The sequence below is a fragment of the Parus major genome, chromosome 3 (genome assembly GCF_001522545.3).
Source record: "Parus major isolate Abel chromosome 3, Parus_major1.1, whole genome shotgun sequence".
NCBI lineage: Eukaryota > Metazoa > Chordata > Aves > Passeriformes > Paridae > Parus > Parus major.
This window is the reverse complement of record NC_031770.1, coordinates 5,337,061-5,352,565: the sequence shown is the minus strand read 5'-3', so window position 1 is coordinate 5,352,565 and position 15,505 is coordinate 5,337,061. Positions and strand designations below refer to the sequence as shown.

The 15,505-nt window shown below is 39.8% G+C and overlaps 2 protein-coding genes across 19 annotated transcripts in view; one reads left to right on the top strand and one right to left on the bottom strand.

The window, feature by feature from the left end:
- SLX4IP (SLX4 interacting protein) overlaps positions 1-6,429 on the bottom strand; it is a 71,737-nt gene extending 65,308 nt beyond the window's left edge. For 2 of the 7 annotated variants that reach the window (XM_015621823.2, XM_015621828.2), the window contains exons 1-3: positions 6,350-6,429; positions 4,956-5,104; positions 2,443-2,491 (exon numbers count right to left, since the gene is read on the bottom strand). In XM_015621823.2, coding sequence (XP_015477309.1) covers positions 2,443-2,469 — 27 coding nt within the window. In that variant the 5' untranslated portion in view covers positions 2,470-2,491; positions 4,956-5,104; positions 6,350-6,429. Of the gene's footprint in view, positions 1-1,188; positions 1,304-2,442; positions 2,492-4,955; positions 5,105-5,197; positions 5,842-5,870; positions 6,287-6,306 lie in introns of those variants that run through there. The other 5 variants (XM_015621829.2, XM_015621825.2, XM_015621824.3 and 2 more) reach the window with 5 other exon arrangements.
- Positions 6,406-15,206, top strand: MKKS (McKusick-Kaufman syndrome). 12 transcript variants are annotated; one of them, XM_033513187.1, is made up of 7 exons: positions 6,408-6,549; positions 7,298-7,356; positions 7,461-7,690; positions 9,404-10,819; positions 11,326-11,501; positions 12,151-12,261; positions 12,722-15,206. In XM_033513187.1, the coding sequence occupies exons 4-7, from the start codon at positions 9,829-9,831 to the stop codon at positions 13,160-13,162; spliced, it is 1,719 nt and encodes a 572-aa protein (XP_033369078.1). In that variant the 5' UTR covers positions 6,408-6,549; positions 7,298-7,356; positions 7,461-7,690; positions 9,404-9,828; the 3' UTR covers positions 13,163-15,206. The 12 variants fall into 12 exon arrangements, with proteins under 12 accessions (XP_015477306.1, XP_033369078.1, XP_015477299.1 ...); XM_015621813.3 differs by lacking the exon at positions 7,298-7,356 and having other exon boundaries at positions 6,408-6,627; XM_015621815.3 differs by lacking the exon at positions 7,298-7,356 and having other exon boundaries at positions 6,409-6,549; positions 7,465-7,690.
- The last annotated feature ends 299 nt before the right edge of the window (positions 15,207-15,505 follow it).

Below are 15,505 nucleotides of genomic sequence, written 5' to 3'. Positions count from 1 at the left end.
CCATAAAGCCAAGCTTATGATCGTCTCTCAAAAACAGACCAATTGCTCCCTCCACTGGAAGTAACCGATCACTACACCAGGGTGCAGAGATCCGCCGATAAAACGTGCATTAGTAAGAAGTGAAGTTAAATCAGAGGAGGTTTCCACTTAATTACTTGATAGTAGGCTAAGATTTGACAAACTGATAACCTGAACCTTTTCTCTTATCAGAAAGATTCACATACACAGTTTCACAAAATCTAAAAGCTTAGTAGTAGAGAATGTAGAAGAGGCAAGGCACCTGAAACATGGAATTACAAAATCACAGATGCACTGACCCATCACTGTGGTTTGGGTTAAAAAGGACCTTAAAAAACCATCTCTCCTCCAGTTCTAATGTCCTTCACCTTCCACTAGGCCAGGCCAGACTGGATGGGGCTCGGAGTGGCCGTAAACACTTCAAGGGATGGGGCACCCACAACTTCTCTTGCCTACCTGTTCCAGTGCATCACCACCCGCATAAGGAAGAATTCCTTCCTAATATCTAATTTAAACCTATTCTCCTTCAGTTTAAACCCACTCCCCCTTTTCCTGTCACTACATGCTCTATTAAGTAGCCCCTCTCCACCTTTCTTGTAGGCTCCTTTCAGGTACTGGAATTAGGTCACAATTAGGTCACCCTGAAGCCTTCTCCAGGCTGAACAATCCCAATTCTCTCAGCCTTTTCTCACAGGAGAGAGGCTCCATCCCTCTATCATCCTCATGTCCCACCTGTGAACTTGCTCCAACACATCTGTCCTGAACATTTTCAGACTCAGAAAAATGCTCCCATCAATTTTAAACACAAGGAATCTAAAATAGTTACTGCACACCACCTGCAGAGACAATCAGGAATAGTTTTTAATGGAGAATCTTCTGCATGGGGATCTTCCTTGCAAAACTTACGTGAAAGCTGAAAAGTCTTAGAAAATATTCATGTGAAGTACAAATCCAGTGAATTTAAAGAAGCAAAACTTGACATACAAAATCCCAGACCTAACAAGAAAAATGTTGATTTGTGCACAAAGTGAATTTCAATCAGTTCAAAGTAAAGTTAATTTTTAGCATTTGGTACATGCAAAACCTTACTCTCATTTCTCAAATACTCTAAGAAAGAAAAAGTTGTATTTCATTAGCATTTTCAATAGCTTTATCTGTGATACTGCTTACCTACAGACATCCTTAGTGAGAACCTAGCTCTTGCTCAAGGAGTCAGGGGTGCTAAACTCGGTGATTGCAAGGTCCCTGCTGAATACCAGTAACACATCCTTGCTGAATAATGAAGCTGTAATGATGCAGGTCAGAAATCAGTTGTCTTCAGGCTTTTTATTGAGTCAAGACATCCCAACTCACTTACATAAATATTGATTATATCAAGAGTTCCCTGCTGATAAAAGCAATGCCTTCAGCCTCAGCTCCTGTTGTTATCCACATCAGTGGTGCACAGACTCAGAAGCATCAGCTAAAATGTGCTCAAAATCAAAGATATTTCTCCTGTAAGTCCCTCTATCAACTCAGCAGCACTGAATAATATGATACTGTTAACTGAAGGTTTACAATCCTGTTAAACAGTAGAAATATAAAGCAAACATCCCACTAAATGACAGCAGTTTTCCTTGGAAAATAACACATAACACACAAAAATTAAGTGCTTGGTCTTCTCATTAAACAGGTTGGTTACCCACAAAACCAAGCTTCAACAGTTTTCACAGCCTGATCACTTAGGAGGATTTTGTAGCTGCCCTCCAAAAAATTCCAAGCATACCCACAGAAGAAATATCTGTTGTGTTAATGAAAATTCCTGGAAAAACACTTCCAAGAGAATGATATGTTGTGCTAATCACAATTCAGTTTATTTATTGATTAGCTCTTACGGTTACAGTAGTAGAATTGTAAAGTGCTACATTTATTACAGAATGTTTTGAAAAGCTTTGCTCTTCAGCACATAACCAGAAGTCTGGGACTGTTTGCAAAACTTCAAAGGCATTTTACTGCACATGAAACAACCAATCCCTGAAAATGGAAAAAGAGGCAAAAAAAGAGACAAAACAAATAGTTTAAGAATTTTGCTACACCTTAAACCAGGAACCCTTAGAACTGGGAAGTACATAAATAGTATTACAAGATTACAGTAAGAAAAGAATCCACACAAAATTTTACTTCATACAGTAAATTGTGTTTTGCTGAGAATTCATGCAGTTTCTAATTCTCACTGTACACCTAATCACTTTTAGTTACAGCATTTTAATTCTCAGCTGACCCCAGACACACTCTGCCATGACACAGCAGCAATTCCAAATTTGCTTCCAGAGGGAGAGAAAAGCTCATATAAAGTATGCTACTGTGACCAGAAGCCTGAAGAATGCACTTCTAGTATCAACAGTATTACAGACTTTTTTTTTTAAGCTATGACATTCTACTTACCTTAATGACAAATTTGTTGGATGCCATGATAGATCAACATAAGCTGGTCCTATAAAAATACCAATTAAAAGTGATCAGCACTGGAGAAACACTCAGATCTCTACAGCAATTGAGAAGGAATTTTATATCTGTGGCTCATTCCTTCATGACTACTGTTCTTTAAACCCTACACTCTGCTTTTCAAAAACAAGGAAAACTCTTATTTAAAGGAAAATTACTTAGCTACCTGTGTTGGTTTCTTTCAGTGAAACTCATAATTGTCCAGACACTTTGCATCTAACATAGGAAATACAAAGTCAGAACTCTTTCAACTATAAGAAACTATAGCTTTTAGCTCTTTTGGTATCTATCTACATACACATTATATATATTTAAAATTTTATACTACATACATGAAGCAACATAACCTGAGTCTTATGGTGTTGCACAAAAGTAAAGTGAACTTTGGACATCCTCCTCTCTTGCTTACACCAAACAGAACCTAAATCACTTTATTTGGGATCTTGAGTGATGTACATTGAGCTGCACAGCCCCTGGCTCTGCCTCAGACCATTCCATATACCTCAGGAAGTGTTAATTTGCACTAAGAGTTGAACACTCCCTGGGCTCAAGAAAAAACCCTGAATTGCTAAGGTTTTTTCCCAAACTGACAATTACAGTCACAGACTGAAGCTAGCTGGGAAGCTCATCATCCTCCACATAAACAGGAGCCAAAAACTGACTTATCAAAAAAGGGGAAAATCAGGTTAAACTCATGAAAGTCTTTCCAGCTAACTCCACAGTGTCGGGATTCAGGAGAGACATGCAATGGGCCCTATGGTACCAAATTAATAGCTACAAAAAACAGGACTACAAAAATTAAGATACATTCTATTTTCACACAGGGTAGGAAAACCAGGTGAAGCAGAGTCTCAGTAAAGTGGCAGGAGGTAGAGTATCCAAACAATACAGTTCAAGCTTCAAAATAAAGCAAATCAGTAGCTGTTGTCTGCAATTAATGAAGTGCAACAGAAACCACACAGAGAACAGAGCTGCCTTGTATAAGCTAAAGTTTCCTAAAGGATTAGTCTCTTTAAATGGACAAATCTAGTAAATTTTGTAGGAGATGGTATAGGAAAACACTAAAAATTGAGGGATGTGTACACTTTGCCATTGTATACTTCAAGTTATTGTTAAGTGCCGCAATAGAGCTGTCAAAATTTCAGGACAAAAGTCAGGCTGGGGTTAGGTGTTTCCATCATGAACTACATTTCAAAATGCAGTCATTACCACTATTTAATTTCAAAAAAGTGCAAAACAAGATAAACACACACTTCACAACTACACAATATAGCACAAATTATTTTAATCTTGAGATTCTTAACAGTCCTGTACACAGAAGCTAGAATACCATCATGCCTTGTGCCATGCCACCGTCATTCTCCCTTGCACCAAACAGCCCTGGTAACATCTCCATTTTATCAGATTAAATCCTGTCAGCTTTACTGATGGCAATTTTGAGAAATACAATGCAAGGAACAGAGCTCTGGACCACTTGAGACATCCAGGTTCAGTTCAGTCATGTAGTAAATTCAGCTGAACTTATCCTGGCATCACTGATTTCTTTCTGGTAACAATTTACTTTCCAGAGTAGTACTGTTGCAACACGTCTGCTACTACTTATGTGAAAATTGCTGGCAGGCAGAAATCCCCTCCAAATACAATTTACAAAATAATAGAAGAAAAACATAAAAAGGAAAAGGATGCACAAGAAAAGTTAGCTTTGGTTCAGTTTGCTCTTCCTGGGAGTAAGCTGACTTTGGGAGTTTGCCAACTACCCCATTCTTTGCACTGACCACAAAGATAAGACAAAGGAAATACAGCAGACAGACAAAATGTAAGCAAATCCACAGAAAACAAAAAGGAAAATATTTTATGTGTGAACCATCAGGGAAATCACTAAAGTGACACAGGTGAAAAAATACTCAATACTAAGACATCAGAAGATGAGAAAAAATACTCATCAACTGTTCAAGAAAAAAAACTAGCCCCAAAAAAACAACCCTCAAAATACTTTGCTATTTCCTGTGTTTAAAAAAACCAAACACCAAAAACACAGATCTGTTACAACTGTTACTGTTTGACAGTCAGATTCTGTCTCACAGAATGCTTTTTCTGTTGCACACCTCTAAAGTAAACTCTGCATAAGAATATACAAAGATAAGCAAATATGGCACAAAAACCCCTCACTAAACTATATACACACACACATATATATATGTCCTGATGTGGGATGCATACTATTCCAAGACCTAAAATGTTGATACAACCTGTGCACAAAGACATGATTTAGAATTAAATATATAGGTTGCCCGTGGCTAGAGTGAGACACACTTAGAAAATAATGTGGCAGAATGTTTTTCTTTCCTAAATTTGAGTCAAACAGAGCAGTGTATACTCAGGTGAAGCCAGAAAACATGGTCACCCAGAGAGCAAGCTCAGGGTGCTCTGACAGCTGATGAACATCATCTTACCTTAGCAAAGCAGCTTCCTGTAGTGAGGAAATGCAGAACTCAGGAGGGATGGGGAACTGAAAACTCCTGGCACACTTGGAGATACAGCAGCAAACTTCACCCACTGCCCATTGCCGGGCGCCTTTAGCACACGTGGGGAGAGGGGACACCTGAAAATGGCAAACAAACAAACGCTGATTAAGGAACTCTGTAGGGTATGTTGATATTAATCATTTTTGTAGTTCAAAATGAACTATCACAACCTACAAGAGGAGTTTTCTGAACTTTCCTGTCCAGCACTTGTCAGTTTCTGGGAGTGGATCCTAAACTTGGGATGAGCAGCACAAGGCTCAGCTCCTTACACATCCAGTAAAGCATTTCTAGCTCTGAAAAGACACACCACAATCTTCCCATTTGCCATTCAGGGTCTCTATGTACACTGTTGCTAGTTACTCCACTGAACTCTTAAAAAATACTCTTCCAGCCAGTCAGCACCTTTCCTCCTCATTGTTATTCACACTCCTTCATTCATAAATTGCCCATTCACCTTTAAGGCTCAACAATTCAGTTTCAAAAACATGACCCAGTCACCACAGAACTGCCTAGAACTAGAGGGACGAGAAGTTCTGAGGAGCATCAGAGGGCCATCACAAACAGGTACTGTTACTTTTTACCTTTCGTGGGACAGCTGAAAACAATTAACAATGAAAAATTACAATTAAAAAGATTATACTCCTTTTTGCATAGACATCAGGCATTAAATACTTGTCTTTTGGCTACAGTCATAAACTCTGCAACCATAAACGCAATTGAAAACAAGCCTGTTCATTAACACATAAATTTAGAACAAGATATTCTTGACAGCGACTGCAGTAGAGAGAAGAGTGAACACAGGAGGGGTATTACTGTATTCAAAGAAGTATTTCTTGTACTTACAAGAGTGAATACAGGAAAAGTGAATACAGAACAGGGGAAGAGCTAAGAAAAAGCGGAGGTCAGGGAACAAAGTTATTTGAATTTGTTTTGGCCAGGGCACTTCTGCCCGCCCACAGGAAGTCTCAGACAGCTGGTGTAAGGCGGAGTGGCTGCAGTAGCAGATATGCAAGGAAGAAAAAACAGAGATAGACAAATATATACATGTATATACACATATATTTTTAAGCCTGGACAGTGCCTGGCCAGACTAGACAGGGGTGAGGAACGGGACAGAGGGGCTGAGGCAGTGGATGAGGGAGGTTCGGTGGAAGCCGAGGAGCACCGCCGCCAGAGCCCCGGCTCTCGGAGCATCCCCTCAGAGATTTAAGCGAGGAGAAAAGAGGGGCTGGAGCCCTAGGGGCAGCCGCAAGAGCCGAGCGGCACAAAGCGGCCATACCCTCCCCACGACGCGCCCGCCTCCCACCGCTCCTCTGCCCTACCCAAAATGGCCGCGCCCGTCGCCACCGCCCGCCCCGCGCTGCCCGCACGCAAAATGGCCGCCAGCGACCGGGGCGGGCCCGGGCTGCGAGTGACGCTGCGCTCGCCTAATGGCGGGAGCGGAGGGGCGGCACGTCCGGGGTCGTGCTTCTTCCGCTCCTTCTTCTTCCTGCTGGGGCGCGTTTGAACGTGTAGGGGCCGGGTGAGTCTTCGCCGTCCCGCTAGCACCTTCCTCGCTCGCTCCCTCGCTCCCTCGCTCCCGGAGGGGGAGAAGCTTCAGGTGCGCCGTGCCCAGGGTTTGTGCCCGAGGGAGCCGCTGCCCCCGCAGCCGCCCGCACTTCAAGGTCGCCGGGTCGCGGTGAAGGAGGAGGAGCGGGTTGTGAGGGCTCCGTAGCGTGGTGAAGAGGTGGTTGGTAGGGTGGGTTACACCTGTTAGCGGCATGGGTGGTGTAGGAGCATTTCTTCTCCGAGTTACAGCTTTGTAGCCGCTCAAACCAGTGAGGTATTTTGGTGTAAAACCCGAGTAAACGCGCGAAATCCCATGGAAGGTAGTTTTTACCAGTTTCTTATTATATAAGAATTAGTTTATTACTCTCTTTGTAATGGTGCCGCTTCTGAGTACCATAAGGTGGTCAGGCAAAGCTGTACAAAAGTAAAGTGGTTTCAGAAGCATCACACCTTGCTTTATCTGCAATTTAAAAGTTCTGCATTCCTTTACAGAGTGTTGTATTCCCTTAGGAATTCAGCAACTCATTGAATTTTATTAGCTATAGGGGGGAAGGTGTATTTTGAACCTGCTTTTGGGCTTCAGATATTTACCATCTGAGCAGAAGTGCTTGTAATTAGATAAAGCTTTGTTGTGTTTGAGATTTAGCATGCCAAAGCTCGAAGCAAATTGCAGCAATTAACACTTCAAAATGTCTGAATTGAGGTTATTTTTATTTTTTTAGATTCACAAAGTAAGGCTTTTTGTTTAGTGTTTTAGTCATCTGCTCCACTGCAATTAAAGGTATTAACATTCAGCTTCATCTGTTCAGTGTTGTTATTATAGAGTAAAAAAAAAAAAAAAGTATTTCCAGGATATGTTTAAAATAATAAATTATCTTTACCTAGGTAGATGCCAGTTTGCAATGGGTCTTAAAACCTTCTGGAAGGACAACAAAGTTCTGATTGTTATGGGAACTAGCCTGGGGCTAGTGCACTGGGGCTGGTATTACCTGAAGTCCAGTCCTATTTTCCAAGTGAAGACAGAGGATTTTGTTCCAGAACCTGGGATTGTGGCAATCATGATGCAAAGAGATCGCAAAAATAAAGAAAAATAGTATTAGTACTTTGATTTTGGGGTAAGTTGCCTAATTAGTTGGATCTCTGTCATTGAAGGAGAAGATGAATTAATTGAGAATTTTCAAACAGATACAGCCTTGGTGTTCTAACTTCAGTCTTTCAGAGTTTTATTCTTCTTTGCAACTGAGTTAATATTTTGTACCTCTGTGGACCCAAAAAGTGCATCATAAATCTCAAAAAAAGTTTACTTTTTACTGCTAAATCCCAAATGGTGAGAACAATTAAGTGAGGGTATTATATTTCTTAAAGGTATTTTAAAACAAGCTCCAATAACTTCAAGACAGCAATAAAGCTCTTGTGGCTGGATCTATTACAGTGTCCTTTCAAGCTTAAAACTGTCCAGAAATAATTGTGACTGTATATAGTAAGATATTCCATGTTAGTGGGGATGGTGATTACAATAGAGAATGAAACTAAATGAAGTACAAGTGTAAATAGTGTAGAGTTTGCATAGAAACATAAATAAACATTGATTTATGTTTTACTGTTTTAAGAACTGAAAAACTTTGTGGGCATCTCGATTTAAGAAACCTTTGTTTGAGCCAGATTTCTTAAATTTGTTTGAACATCAAAAGCTGTTGTTTCTGTTGCCTGGCAAGCACTGCTGACTAGTTGAGTTCTTTTGTTCTTGAGTAAAGTCAGGTGGCTGTCACTGTAGTTTTGATACTTCAGTGCAATTCAGTGACATTTATGGTAGCCTGCTACTTATAGACCTGCTGGTAACAGTATAGACCAGTGGTCAGAATTGAACTTATTATTAAAGAGGTATAATTGATGCACTCTCTGTATTTGTAGTAAAATCATATTAGTAGATTTTCTCAGTTAAAAAGCATTATAGAATGTGTAGGCCAGTTGAGGTTTGACAAGGCCCAGTGCTGTGTCCTGCACTTGGGTCACAACCCCCATGCTGAGCTACAGGGAAGAGTGGCTGGAGAGATTCCTGGGAATGCTGGTGACAGCAGCTAGACACGAGCCAGCATGTGCCCAGGTAGCCAAGGGAATGCTGTCCCAGACCAACAGTGGTGTGGCCAGCAGGACCAGGACAGTGATTGTCCCCTGTGCTGGGCACTGGTGAGGGGCACCACCCTTCAAAGAGGACATGGAGGTGCAGAATGAGTCCCGAGTTTCCAGGATGAGTCCCGAGGGTGCTGAGCACCATCCCGAGGGTGCCGGATGAGTCCTGAAGGTGCAGAATGAGTCCCGAGAAGGGCAGTGTCCTGTGAGGAGTGGCTGAGGGAGCTGGGGGTCTCCAGCCTGGAGAAAAGAAGGCTCAGAGCAACCCCAGTGGTCTCTACAAGCACCTGGAGAGGGAGGCTGCAGCAGGTGGGGATCAGTCTCTTCTCTGAAGTAACCAGTGTTAGGACAGGAGGAAGCAGCCTCAGATTGTACCAGGGGAGGTTTGGATTGGTAATTAGGAAAACTCTTCACAGGAAGGGTTGTCAAGCACTGGCACAGGCTGCCCAGGGAGGTGGCTGAGTCACCATTCCTGGAGGTGTTTAATGGATTGCATAGATGTGGCACTTGGGGACATGGTTCAGTGATGGTTTGGCAGCATGAGGTAACAGCAAGACTCTAAAGATCTTTTCCAACATAAATTATTTTTTGATGCAGTATTTGTCTTTCTGTGGCTTTTCTTGCTGAAAACTAAAATAGGTCAAACTATGCAATATTTTCATAAGATTATTCTAATATCTTTCTGGTTTTTATTGTAGGTATTACTAAGCTTGAAGGTTTTCATCTGTGACTGTTGCCAGAAAAGATGAAGAAAACTACCTGGAGTAGAAAGAACTTTCTGCTTGTAGCAGGACTGTCACTTATAGGTGTCCATTTAGGAAGCATGGTTGTAAACTTTGTTGCAAAAAAGTCTGCTCAATCTCATTCAGAAGCTAAAAGAGATCGTCAGGAATGAAATAGCTTCCTGCTCTCACTATCAGTTTTGCAACATGATTTAAGCCTCGTTTTAAGAGAGCTGTGATGAGTAGTTTCAGGAATGTTATATACACTGTTTTGCACTGAAAATAATAATCCTTACCTGCAAAGAATTAAAATGTACTACTCTTAAAATTTAAAAGTGCAATGAATTGTAGATCCAAGTAAAAATGAAATGTTTGCCCAGAATTAAAATCTTGCCTTCAGAATGTCTCGCCTTGAAGCTAAAAAGCCTCCGTTATTTATTAGTGAGCCTTTAACTGGAGATGCAGTGAGTCAGTCACTGTCTCTGCTGAGTGGAATATTAAAATCTTCCTACGGTCCTGCTGGTCGACTCAAACAGCTCCACAATGGTGTGGGGGGCTGTGTTTGTACCACTTCCCAATCCTCAGCCCTCCTGGGGCACCTTTCTGTCAGCCAGCCCGTGCTGCGTGTCCTGACAGCCTCTGTACGGAACCACGTGTCACGTTTCAGTGACTGTGGCTTATTCACTGCCATTCTTTGCTGTGGCTTCATTGAAAATTTCAGGAGTCTGAATGTTGCACCTTTTACTGTCATTAAAATAAGCAAGCATCTTCTGAGTTTGTGTATGGACCACCTGAAATCTGAGGCATGTGGTTGCCGGGTATCTGTGGATTTTAGCAGTGTTGAGACTCTTGTTTGTTTGGTACGTAGCATTTTAACAAGCAAACCTGCTTGCATGCTTAATAAAACTGAAGTTGATCATCTCACCTCACTGGTTTTAAAGGCTTTTATATTTACTGTTCCACGTCATGTTGAGACTAAGGCTGTTTTAGGGAAGTGTGTGATAATACCTGTGAAAGGTACAAGAGTTGTGGATTCTACAGTTCTTCCTGGACTGCTGATAGAAACACCAGAAATCCAGTTAGAAAAACCACTTGCTGTCAAAAGGACTGGTTCAAACATGATCAAGATTGCACTTTTCAGTGTGTCCATGTCAGGTGATGGCTTTAACCCTGAGGAAGGAACTATAGCAGTCCAGCACGGAGTTTCTCTGGAAGTGTCAGAGCTGAATCAGTTGCTTAATGTGGGGAAGCAGCTGGTTAAGGACGAGGTGGGCCTTGTAGTGTGCCAGAAAGTGATGCATCCCTCCTTGAAGCAGTACCTGAAGGAGAACGGTGTCATGGCTGTGGACAGGGCTGGGCTGTCTCTGATGGAGCCCCTGGGCTGCATGACAGGTAACAGGCCAGTTCTCTGCTCTAAACCATTGTCCTGGAGTTTTCACTGGGAGGTGAACATTACCTGGGGTGGTGTCATTGCACAGCCAGGAGCCTCTTATTTCCCTCTGTATCCCACCTTAGCAGCTGAGCAAGAGTTGTTCTTTTCTAGTCTGAAAACCATTTTTCAAGGTGAGATTGGTCTTCTGCAGGCCCTGATGGTGGCATACCACAGGTGTTATTACTGCTTGCTGCATGAGGGATATCCAGTTCCAGTAACTGTTTATTTTCAAACTCTGATTCAAAGCAAATGAAACAATTATTTTTTTTTTTATCTCAAACTGCCACCAAGTCTTGCACTCTAAGTATGTTGGTTTCTATGATTTCCTGTGTGAATTGGAATGTCAGGCATTGAACAATGAGTATAAGTTAAAAACCCAAGAGGAATAAAATTTCTGCTGTATGAAATACATCAGCTAGCTGTTCTGATGGTACCACATACTGTTTTCTCCTTTTTTAATTGACAGGTTCACAGCCTATAGCTTCCATACATTCATTGTCTCCTGGCTGTTACGGCAGTTTGAAAGATTTGAGCATTGAGAGTTTTGCTTCAAAGCATTTTCTACATCTAATTCCTGAGGACACAGTTGTCTGCAGCCTGATACTCTGTAACAGAAGTGAAACAGCATGGGATGAGTTGAAGGTAGGGAAATTTTCTTTCCTTGGAAGGTCATGTTTTTAATGGAAAAATAAAATACTGAGAAATATTAAGTATATTGTGTTTAGAAATGTAATTTTTTCAGTACATAAATTAATTGTTTCCAGAATTTCAAAATCCTTGTCATGTTCATTTAGTGCCTCTGTTTTAATACAGGAAGTTGTTCTGTTGTTTGTTACAAAGCTACATCTTTGTACTTTTTACTTCAGGCCAGTGCTGGCTAAATATTTTCATTTTCATTACTTGGTCTATGAGAACATAAAAATCAAAACTGCCTAGCAAAAAGCCAGCAGCAACACATACAACGATAGTCAAACATTGCTTTGCATTGAATAGTCGGTCTGGAAGTGTCACTGATACTGATTGACTTTTTATATATAGCCCTGTTTGGAAAAAAGAAGGATTAAAATTCAGCTTTTTATTTCTGCCTTTCCATAGTGTGGAAAAATAAAGACAATTTCTCATTAAGTGAACACGGTCTTGGAAATCCCTCAGCGGCTTTATATCCGCATGTAATTCAAGTTGATGGAATCCGTACCAGAAACTAGTGAAAATTTTATTCCAGTGTTTTTTTCAATGGGGACAAATCCTATTAATTGTGGTACATCTAAGAAGAATTTCATATGATTTTCAGCGTGTCTGTGAAACTGCGGAACATGTGTTACAGTTAACAGTGAAGGAACCTTTGGCATTATTAGGAGGGGGCTGTACAGAAACTCACCTGGCTTCATACATAAGACACAAGGTACGTAAGACATAAAGGTTTTAAAGATGCTTAATATACTTAAGAAACAAGAATTTATGTAGAATCACTGCAATATTTAAAACACTTGTCTCTTTCTACATTAATGTGGCATTTTTGCTACTAATGCAAAATAAAGGGGTCTATTTGAAGCACTTAGTTTTAATTATATCTTTTGAACTTAATGCTATATTTGTAGTTGATCTTTCTTTAGGTATCTATTATAGTAATTGTATGTTTTTAAGTGTTGAAAATATGTTGAGTTTTATATTGAAAGATGATAATGCAGAACTCTGCTTTGACTCTTTCCTATTGTGGGATAATCATGACTTAAACATTTTTTAGTTAGAACTGAACCATCTGCTTTGGGGGGAAAAAAAAGCAGCCGTGTGATACATGTTTAAAATTATTTCTGTAAAACAGAGTTCTAACTTTGCTTTCCTGGTTCTGCTTTCTTTTTTAGAGTTCTAGTCTGCCTGCCAGCACTTTAAAAGACCTAGATTGTTCTCAGACACAATACCAATTGGTTGCTGATGGGTTTTGCCGTTCCCTGGAGTCTGTAGCTCGCTCTCTGAGTCACGATGGTGAAGAAATTCTTACAGACATGGTTTATGGACACTGTTGGTTTGTTCCATCAGGTTCTCCCTGTGTCTCCAAGTGGTCAGATTTAGTTTCAAAATGTGGCTGTGGAATGAATGGTAACACAGAGGATCTCAGCTGGAGGTTTTTGCAATGCCAGTCTGGCTCTCCTTTTATACAGGCCTGCCCTAAAGAGCCCTCAGTAAAGGTTGCTGACCTCCTGACTCTGGATTGCTTTGCTGCCAAGTGCAGTGGCCTGCAAGTAGCTCTGGAGACAGCCAACCTGATTTTAGATCTTTCATATATAATTGAAGATCAAAATTAGCTCTGATCTTATCTAATTTGTGTTGTATAGCAAGACAACAGTGAACTGAAAGCAGGGTATTGTACAATCTGTTAAGATATTTGAATAGGTTAGAATGTGGACAGCAGACAGTTATTTTAAATTCAACAGTTGGCCATTGAATATTCTTCTCATTGTTAATCTACTGTGATCTCAAGCATTTTCAAATGTTCAGCCTTTTCCCTCTGCATTAAGGAAAGTTTTGGATGTCGTTTAGCTCTGCGGCATCTTCAGAGGAATGGGCAAAATGGATTCACTTGCTGAGAAAACATGTTATGTATTAGAATTTATACAGTCTCAGCAAAAGCATTACACTTTCAAAGAGACTTTAATAATGCAGCAGAATTTTCACTGGTATTTTTAATTATGGGTAAAAATGGCTTAGCAGATACCTTGAGCCACTTGTTTTTAATTTTGTTCTGCAGTTTTTGTCACTGTATATACTATATGTATATGCAGTTTCTATTTAAATGGCTGAAAGATTTTAATTCATATATGTCATTTATTTAACAAGTTACAAAAACTCAACCTGGAGCTCTTAAAGGTAGCAGGGAGGTAATAGAAGATTTGCCAAGAAATGGCAGACTGGGTGGAAAAAACTTTTGTCAACTGGCCTTTGATTGTCTTCTGTGGAATACAGGACAGTCTATAATGAAGTTTCTATCATTTTAGCAAAGCTGCAAGAAAAAATGTCCCACTTGCCATTCAATTAACTCTTGGACTGTGCATGGCTTCTTTTAATGAAGTAGAGCTTTAAGCTGCTCAGAATTGTTTTGATCTTTAAATAAGACTGTAGACTGAATGATCAAAACTTTTTCTCATTCTCAGCTTGCATGCAAGATCAAAAAGGGGGTTACAGTTTCTTACTTAAGCTCATTTTCTTTGCCACTTTCCTTCTCCCTCTTTGTTTTCAGTCACAAGGGACAAATTGTTCATGGTGTGTTTCCAGAAAACATCCGAGTCAGTTGTAGTCTTGTCTGCTTATTTTTTTCCTGATCTCTTTAAGTTTTAATATATTCATTTACTGCATATAAGCAGTAAAATTGTTAATGTATAACTTGGTTTTGAAATATGTAATTAAAACCAGATCTTTCCAGACCTTTTGTACAAAGTCCTTTTAATTTTAAGAACATAAGTAATCATTTTCTCACTGGGAAAAAAAATTAAAGAGAGTTATTTAAAGTTCTTTATCTTTTTATGACCTGAAATGATTGTTTCAGTGCTGTAAGGCATCCTTTGGGGACTTGTGTAAGAATGTTAAAGGGTTGAGAATGGAGGCTGCTGAAAGCTGGTTACTAAAAAGGCTGCTTTAATATTTTGATCCTCCCATATGCCATGAACTATATGAAAACATCAGGAATAATGAAGCCAAATGATGGTGCATATCTTAAGGCACAGAGGAATCTTGGTTATACTTCATCTAATTATGATTCTCCAGCTCAGAGTGCTGAATTATACTATTTTACTTTCTATAATAGCAGCTTGTTAAGCAGTGTGAAAATGTTGAATTTAGTGACTACAGCTGTGAAGTGAAAATTAAAACAATGTTCAAGTAGAAGTAGTTGTGAGTGTTCTTTTGTATTGGTATCTGAAGGTCTTGAATCAGAGTTAACAATGTTTTTTATTCTCCCCCAAAAGGAAAGTCACAGATTAAAAAAGAAAAAAAAAATTAATTTTTGATAAGTAGCTAAAAATTCATTTATACCTGAATATACCTAAATATTTTTTCATATATAGATAATTTTAATAATAATGAGCTTTTGTGTCCTACTGTGACTAAAAAGGATAAATAAGCAGCTTGCTTGGCTGTTTATGGACAGTATAGGTTCAGTTCTGAGTTGTATTACAGTAGTCTTGAACCTGTAGTGTTTAGTGTTGCCTCATCTTTAAGGGGTAGTGTAGGAGGAGCACAACTTTGGATACTTTTTAAAATCCAAGTGAAAAGAATTTTGACTCAATCTAACAGCAAGATAAAGTAACTTCTTTGAACTTTGATGTTTTCTAATAAAATTTGGGTGCAAAAATGGTTTGGTTTCCCCCTGTGTTTTAAAGTTGACAGAATGAAATATCCTCAGTTGTAATGCCTCTGAGAAGCCACTATGGTTTTATTCCTGTTCCCCTTGGCATTTGAAGTTCAGTGGGAAAAATTAGCATTATGTAAGTATTAGGAGACAAGTGTTCTCTGATCATGACCTCAGTCATGTCTGATTTCCACAGATTGCTCAGATTAATTTAAACTTTAATAATTCTACTGATAATGCACAAGAAATACAAACATTCATTTCCAGCCTTCTGAGCTTTGTTTGTACTCCAGACCTGGAAGGA